The 8,918-nt window shown below is 41.3% G+C and overlaps 1 protein-coding gene across 1 annotated transcript; it reads left to right on the top strand.

Annotated features, from left to right (window-relative positions):
- The first annotated feature begins 2,724 nt into the window (after window positions 1-2,724).
- Window positions 2,725-5,512, top strand: LOC128743143 (phosphoenolpyruvate carboxykinase [GTP]-like). The gene is made up of 3 exons (XM_053839668.1): window positions 2,725-2,990; window positions 3,396-3,996; window positions 4,070-5,512. The coding sequence occupies exons 1-3, from the start codon at window positions 2,962-2,964 to the stop codon at window positions 5,387-5,389; spliced, it is 1,950 nt and encodes a 649-aa protein (XP_053695643.1). The 5' UTR covers window positions 2,725-2,961; the 3' UTR covers window positions 5,390-5,512.
- The last annotated feature ends 3,406 nt before the right edge of the window (window positions 5,513-8,918 follow it).

Genomic DNA, 8,918 nt, shown 5'->3' with positions numbered 1-8,918 from the left:
GGCTTTCTCTACCAATAACGGGACGAAAGAACTCTTCACGTCCGACCTGTGCATTTGTATCCCCGGTGACTATCTTTATGTCATGTCTTGGGCACTCTCCATATGTTCTGTCGAGAAGATCATAGAACGCCTCTTTTACGTCATCGGGCTTGTCGTTAGTCGGTGCGTACATATTTATCAGACTGTAGTTAAAGAATTTGCCCTTAATTCTCAACACGCATAGACGGTCATTGATGGGCCTCCACCTAATGACACGCTTCATTTGTTTTCCATGTAATACGAATCCGTCTCCATGCTCTGCTTTATCGCCGCCACTGTAGTAGATGTGATACTTGAATGTCGTGCCCGCAATAGGATCTACTGCGCGGAATTCGCGTTCTCCCGTCTTCGGCCACCGCACTTTCTGGATGGCTGCAAACTCGACCTTCATCTTCTGCAGCTCTCTTGCCAGGATACCCGCGCGTGTCGGTACAAGTAGAGTCCTGACATTCTTAGTTCCAAGTTTCCGATAATCGTTGTCCTTTTTCTTTTGCCTGGGTCCATGCCGATTATACTGAATTTTTCCTAGCGAAAGTTGTTTAAGCATACTGCCTTACTGGGGCTGTGATGCCTAGTCTCGTGGACAGGGCTGCTGTCTTGGGTATAGCTGGCGAGACACAGCGTTTCATAAGTTAGCCGTCCGCTCCGGATCAGTCGTTGTTGTATGCCGCCCCTAACCTGGGATACAGCCGCATACGGAAACGGCGATTCACCGTGCAGTGGAATCGCCGTCGCGAGCCGCCTCTAACCTGGAGTCAGACGCTCACGGCTGGTAAGGCTATTCCTTTTGCCAACACACTCAGCAGATGCATGAGAACTACCGTTTCAAAAAATATTATGCCTGACCGCATTTCAAGGTCAAGACTAAAAACTACGAGGTTGGACTTGAAATGACTGTTACAGTTTCTAAAGAATAGGAGGATAAGTGTTATATCTGTTTGTCTGTTGTTTTAGCTACTGAATTCAGTATGCGTATTCTGTAACAAAAAGTAAAACTCAAAACGTTCTAAAAAGTTCGCTGTCAGAGAGAAATGATTTACAGTGTTTGCACAGCATAGTTGGCACGAATCACTAAAACTGAACGCACCCGATGGCCCTGCCCTAACAGTCACCCGACTCTAACTACATTCCCCTTCGAAATTCACACACAATTATTGTGAAAAGATAGGCTTCCGCACAGTGCGTGTAGTAGCAAACTGTCAGTTCAGTTCATTTATAGTAGGTGTCAATTATTTGCAGTCTATGAAATGGGGATGGCTGATTGTTGTGGCTCTCTCTCATGGTCGTGACTACGGGTTTGTTTGCCGATCTTATAACGAAGATTACCAATATGGAAATCTCACTTAATCCGTTTGTGGAAAGCTTCCAAATTCACGTTTTAAGTGCACGCATTTCTTATAATTAACATAATGATAGTAATTGTCATTAACATAAATAAAATTAGGAGGTTTGGGAAGTTATATTGAAATTAGACCCCTTGGATCCGAAACATTGTAAGTCCTTTTGATATAACATGATAATAATGCTCTCATAGCACATTATTAATTATGCGGAATTAGTTACTATTGTGATCGGAACCAAAAGATTAACGGAATTATGTGCACTAATATCTCATCTTCTTATCGTCTTGTTAAAAATTATTTACGTGTTTTAAGACTCCATTTATGCATTACCTCTGAATTTATAACAATGTTATAGAGTTGAAGTTGTTACAGGACTCAAAGTTGAATCTTTCCTTAGGTGTTCAACATCTGTAACGAAAACTTACGGCAAATTTTCAACATAATTGAATATCATTGTTTTGAAACTCAAATGTTTACGAAAAATACGATTTAGTTCAAATAAGAAAAAAAGTTCAATTATGATATTTCAATTGTGATTTTTGAAATAATTTTGATTTTTTCAGGAATGAGATTTCGAACGAAAGCATCGAGGAAGCACGCGAAAGTAGTCCAGACCGATGCGATGGAAAATTACTGACTCGAAAGCGGGGCGTCTAGGATCTTCAACCGATCGTATTATGTATGAGACTTACAAGGCGTTGCTATTGTTATTGTTGTGCCTGCCTGGCAGCACAGTCGAGAAGGATGGCGAAAAGAGTACAACAACATAATATCACCCGGTTCGCCGGGTTCAAGCGGGATAGCAACTGCGCTCAGTCGTCGTTCGACTGAAACGGAATGATAACGAATCAAAACAAAAACAAACGACGACAAACATCAGACAGAACCTGCTACCACACTAATCGAAATTATATACAAGAATAATCAACGACTATAAATAAATACACGCACGCTCGAGAGGCAACACAACCAGCGCGTTTATAACGTCACTATTCAAAACAAACCGGCTCTAGTGAAACCTCTTTGAAAATGACTGAATAAATAATAATCGTACAACACCCAACACCACCCAACCAAAACATTGAAGCTGTGTAGAATCAGCTGAGCTGTCGCTGTATGGGCCATTCAGCTTAACCGTATGGCTAGCGCGAATCCTCATCGTGTGCCGTGACGTCAGGATAGGGTGCAGCGCTCTACCTCCAGGCGGCAGCCAATCAGCGTCGAGCTCAGCTGATTACACACGTTCAATTCAGGCAATTTCCTCTCGCGCCGAATCCATGCGATGTCGAATATAAGAGGAAGCGTGCTAAGCTCACAGCAGACAGTACAACTGGCTATTCCAAAGCAGTAAGATGAAAACAAGCTAGTTTTCATTCGGTATCCTTACAAAAAACGAAACTCTTTTTGAGTAACTAAAAGTGAAAATTTTAATTGTTTGAGTTCCGATTTATAGAATCAGTAGCAAAAATTCAATTCTGTTTGTTGTGAAAGTATTTAGAATCGGAAGTTTAAATTTTAGTGAGATTTTCAATTAAACTGTGTCAATTGCAAGAAAAACAGACCGCGTAAATTTATTAAAATGCCGCAGGTTATTGAAGTGTACACACCGTAAGTATTGCGAAGATCATTACCTATATTCAGAGACAGTACCCTATTTTGCCTCGTGGTGTTGCTAAGCCCGCGCTTCTTATCGCCAATCGATGCGTGCTGCTGGGAGTTCCCTTCGCGGCCGTGGCCGCGGTAGCGATAATCAAATTTGTTTATTTTTCTTGTACGAAATTAAATCAAGCCACGCGTTCGGCTTGGTCACCGTTTCGTTCGCTTAGCAACAGCACGGACGGCGACGGCACTTTTATCATAAGGTTGGTTCATATTTTGAATCACCGGGCCACTGTTGTCGGATGGCTTATTTCTGTTTCTAACAAGTGCATAATATGAGTCATTATTTGACTTGCAAGAAAAAGCAGTTAACGACAAACATAATAAAAGTTATGATTTGACTTTTTTCAACAGATTCCCGACCACCATCGGATGCACTCCAAAGCTGAAGACGGTCCCGAAGGCGGTTAACGCCATCCGGGGAGTCCCGCTAAGCAACGGGGAGCTCGCGCAGCTGTCGGCCAAGATTCGAGCATTCTTGGAGGAATCAGTTGCTCTGTGTCAACCCGACCGTATTCACATCGTTGATGGAGGTGAAAAGGAGAGTGCGCTCCTACTGAAGGTGTTGCAGGCTCAAGGAACGATCCAGCCGCTGCCAAAGTATGACAACTGCTGGCTGGCTCGTACCAATCCGGCTGATGTGGCACGTGTTGAGTCCAAGACCTTTATCTGTACCGACAAGCAGGAGCAGGCAATTCCCACCCCGAAAGCTGGCGTCAAGGGAACTCTTGGCAATTGGATCTCTCCGGAGGACTACGAGACGGCTATTCGCCTTCGATTCCCCGGTTGCATGAAGGGTCGCACTATGTATGTGGTTCCGTTTTCTATGGGTCCGATCGCATCACCTCTGTCCAAGTTCGGTATTGAAATAACCGATTCTGCATATGTCGTCTGTTCCATGCGCATCATGACTCGTATGGGGTTGGAAATACTGGAGAAGCTTGCTGATAACTCGGTAAGTTCAGAAACAAAATTGTTTGTGTCCTTTCGGTATTCTAACTTTAGCTTTGTTTTTTTCTATTAAACAGGACTTTATCAAATGCCTTCATTCCGTGGGAACTCCAGCCAATGGAAAAATCAGTATGCCTTCATGGCCTTGTGATCCAGAGCGTACGATTATCTTACACAAACCGGCAAACAACGAAATCGTGTCGTACGGGTCTGGTTATGGTGGTAATTCGTTACTGGGAAAAAAATGTTTTGCTTTGCGCATTGGAAGCACCATCGCTCAACGTGAAGGCTGGCTGGCTGAGCATATGTTGATCCTAGGCATCACCGATCCGGACGGCGTCAAAAAGTACATTGCTGCCGCTTTCCCATCGGCATGTGGTAAAACCAATTTGGCCATGATGAACCCTTCGTTGCCGGGTTACAAAATGGAGTGCGTTGGCGATGACATCGCCTGGATGAAGTTCGATTCGAAAGGTCAACTGCGAGCTATCAATCCGGAAAACGGTTTCTTCGGAGTCGCTCCCGGAACCTCCTCGGAGACTAATCCGAACGCAATGAAAACAGTATACAAAAACACAATCTTCACTAATGTTGCCGCCACTTCGGATGGAGGCGTCTTCTGGGAGGGAATGGAGAATGAATTAACTCCCGGAGTGGAAATCACCGATTGGCTAGGCCAACCGTGGAAGATGGGTGAGTCCAAAACCCCTGCAGCTCATCCGAATTCTCGCTTTTGCGCACCAGCTGGCCAGTGTCCTATTATTGACCCGGCTTGGGAGGATAATGAAGGAGTGCCAATCTCTGCTATCCTGTTTGGCGGACGCCGTCCGCAAGGTGTTCCACTTGTGTATGAAGCCAATTCGTGGGCTCATGGAGTCTTCGTCGGATCGGCTATGCGTAGTGAGACAACGGCCGCGGCAGAACACAAGGGTAAAATGATCATGAATGATCCGTTCGCCATGCGCCCATTTTTCGGCTACAACTTCGGCAATTACTTGAAACATTGGCTTAGTATGGAAAAACGTGCCCTCGCAGCTGGTGGACAGGTTCCGAAGATCTTCCACGTCAACTGGTTCCGCAAGAACGCAGATGGCAAGTTCCTATGGCCAGGCTTTGGTGAGAATAGCCGTGTGATGGAGTGGATTCTTCAGCGTATTGATGATCGCGAGTGCTATCGGGAAACACCGATTGGTCGAGTGCCTAAGGACGGAGCATTGAATCTGCACGGTTTACAGAGTTCCATTGACGAAAAGGAGCTGTTTTCGATACCCAAGCAGTTCTGGCTGAAGGAGGTCGAAGAGATTAAGCAGTACTATGACAATCAGCTGCCGCAGGATCTGCCGGTGGAAATAGCCAAAGAGCTGCATAAGCTCAAAGCACGCCTTGAGCGAATGTAGACTAGCATGTAAGCCTAAAAAATAACGATCGTATTACACTTAATTAATTTAATTTATTCTGATTAACTCGTGATAAGTTGATAAACTGCATTTAATAGATGATAAGTTCTGTTGTAAAGAACACAAACCTAAAATAAATAAGATTTCATAAAATTTCAATCTATTCCAGTAACAAAGAGTCCTACAAAAGCCCTTCTAAATTAACTGCAATCTATTAAACGAATCTCTTATCTCTCGATAGTTACGGTAATTGATTTAGCTATCAAGAAAAGAAGTAAAGGTTAGACTAGCAGATTTCAATCTGCTTTCATAGTCGTCCAAATAATAAGCTAGGCTTTGCTAACTCCTCGGTCGCCCCTCCTGGTCCTGCCAACGCCACCAATTAGCAAAAATTCTCCGAACAGAACCACGTCTCTAAAAATACTGTTCCAACCTGCAGCTTACATGAAGTTACCGATATATGGTGTGCTTATATGGTGGTGATACATGCAAAATCCACTGCACTGGGTGTAGGCACTGTCTATTCATGTTGAAAATGAAGCACGAAGGCATAGTAATAAAAGTTTTATCTTGTTAGGGAATTTTCTTTCTCCACTTATCCCTCCCCCGCACAGGTTGACCCTGATTTTATAAATCCGGCTCTCCGGTCGGTGGTGGTAGCACGAATAGCCATAAGCCGAGCTGCCGAGCTATACACACTTCAGGTTTAATTTTAGTTATATGGAATGTGCCAGCAGTCTCCCAAATATAATTTATTATGCCGTCACAAGTGTCCTTTTTGTGTGTGTCTATCTATAGAGACGCAATCTTTGCTGCTGAGATGATGAAGATAATTCAACGAGACATTCATCGGTAACGATTAGACTTACTTCTGTCGGTCTCCAGGATGCACGTTTCGGTAATTGGCTTCTACTATTAGATTGTCATATTTTCGTAATATGTAAGAATCGGCAAAGGTGGTACGATTCAACGATTTTATGATGAATAAGTTGGTAATTTGATGATTGCAAGATCAATAATCTTATAATGACTTATTTTGTGAACTAGATTGATTTATTCAGTGAATTTATGAAATTTAATGATCTTATGACCTATGAACTAATATTTAACGGTTCATTAAATGCATGAATGAGTTTGAATTGTGATTTTATAATTCATTAATTTCACTCATTTTAATCGAAAATATTATTCTAACAGGCAATATTCAAGGTATGCACATGCCATTAAGGCTATGATACCTTGAATAATTTATCTTAACGACTAATTAGAAAGTCATTAAAAAAATGTAAGCAATTGCGTAATTATCCTATGACCTACTCGTGAATACACGTATTGAATGGTAAGTAAATAATCAAACATTGCATACAATGGTGTTTGCACAGATAAGTAAAATTGTTCAGCAAAAACTGATCAACTAAAACTGAATCTAAATATTCATGAGACATTCGCAAAGAATAATTTTGCATCCTCAATTGCTCGATAGACTTTCAAATCCCTTATTTTTTAATATTGATGAAGTAAAATCTATTTCAGATGCACTCAGTCTTTAGTAAAAATAAAACAAAAATGTTTGACCTCAATTTTTTTAGACATTGTTAAAATAAGCTTAGTATTAGAGTTCAGTGTTCTCAATTTTTGTAATCTGTCGATTGTACGCAAACTGACGCATCTTTTTGCGAACGTTCTTCATCAGGTTCAGCACGGACTTCATAGCGAAAAGACACTTGTCCCGGTTCTTTTCAAATTGATACATAGTTACTACTGGTTCCTACTGAAATGTATTGTTGTTAATGCCCAAAATTCTACAATTGGTGGGCAATTAGGGGAGTTAACAATTAACGGATCAACGAATGTTACAACCTTGTAGTTATACCAGACTAACGTTGATTTCGCGTAATGGCAAGACACTAAATCTAGCCTGAAGATAAACGGATGCTTGTGGCCAGCGCCGTAGCGTGCAGTTGGCCAAACTGGCTCCCGCCAAGGGCGCTAGCTCCAGGGGCGCCAAAAACGAACCTCAGTAAGGTACTCTCGAGTGTAGTAAGGTACTGGATAAAGGAAGTTGTAAGAATCATGTATGACAATCTAATTGTAATAAATAATAAGCTTCGAAGGAATACTGATTAAAGAAACGATGGCCGCCACAATGTCACGTTACGGTTCTGGAACCAGGCAAAAAATTGGGTCTAAAATCTGATAGAAAATTGGTCCAAAATATGGTCCACAATCTAGTCCAAATCTGTTCTAAAATCTGGAACAAAATTTGATAAAAATTGTGGTCCACGATATAATCCAGGTCCAAAATATTGGCCAGGTCCAGAAGCTGGTTCAACATCTAATACAAAATCTGGCTGCTGGTTTAAAATCCGATCAAAAATATGGTTCAAAACATCCAAAACCTGGTCTAAATTTGATAAAAATGTGTTCCAAAATGTGGTCTCGTTCTGTTATACAATCTGGAACAAAATTTAATGAAAAATGCGGTGTTCAATCTAGTCCAAAATTGGGTTCAGGTCTAGAATTTGGTCCAAAATTTTATCAAAAATGTGGTGCAAAATATTATCCAAAATATAGTTTGAATCTGATAAAAATGTGGCCCAAAATCTGGTCTGGAATCTGATGTAGGTCCAAGACCTGGCTCAGGTCCACAATGTGGTCCAGATTTTAAACCTGATGAAAAATGAGGTCCAAAATGTGATCAAAAATGAGTCTTATGAGTCTTAATAAAGTCTCGCACCGTATAATACTGTGACCCTGGCACGGATGTATAGTGGAATTTCAATTATGTTTCGTCGTTCACTTCGTTGTACTTCGAATTGCCCGCAGGCATCGTATCGTGCAACTATCGCACTCCGGGCCTGACCAATTCTTCTTGTTTTCGGGTTAATTTTGGCCGCTTTTGTTTCTTATAGGTTCGCAGATTGCATAATTTTGTACGATGACTGTTTAATGTCGTCATGGTCACATCCATGATGCATTCCCCTTTTTTCGCTCGAAAGCATCGATCTTGTTTTTCAACATTATCATCATCAGCATCATCATCATCATCATCATCATCATCATCATCATCATCATCATCATCATCATCATCATCATCATCATCATCATCATCATCATCATCATCATCATCATCATCATCATCATCATCATCATCATCATCATCATCATCATCATCATCATCATCATCATCATCATCATCATCATCATCATCATCATCATCATCATCATCATCATCATCATCATCATCATCATCATCATCATCATCATCATCATCATCATCATCATCATCATCATCATCATCATCATCATCATCATCATCATCATCATCATCATCATCATCATCATCATCATCATCATCATCATCATCATCATCATCATCATCATCATCATCATCATCATCATCATCATCATCATCATCATCATCATCATCATCATCATCATCATCATCATCATCATCATCATCATCATCATCATCATCATCATCATCATCATCATCATCATCATCATCATCATCATCATCATCATCATC

This window comes from Sabethes cyaneus, chromosome 3 (assembly GCF_943734655.1).
Source record: "Sabethes cyaneus chromosome 3, idSabCyanKW18_F2, whole genome shotgun sequence".
NCBI classification, from domain to species: Eukaryota; Metazoa; Arthropoda; class Insecta; order Diptera; family Culicidae; genus Sabethes; species Sabethes cyaneus.
Note: the sequence above shows the minus strand (reverse complement) of the source record. Positions and strands in the feature narration are given on the sequence as shown.

Bases quoted from the DNA above. Each gene is read 5' to 3' on its own strand.
- LOC128743143 (XM_053839668.1), top strand. From the start codon at position 2,962: ATGCCGCAGGTTATTGAAGTGTACACACC. The intron at 2,991-3,395 runs GTAAGTATTGCG...TTTTTTCAACAG, and splicing joins GTTATTGAAGTGTACACACC to ATTCCCGACCACCATCGGAT. The intron at 3,997-4,069 runs GTAAGTTCAGAA...TCTATTAAACAG, and splicing joins AGAAGCTTGCTGATAACTCG to GACTTTATCAAATGCCTTCA.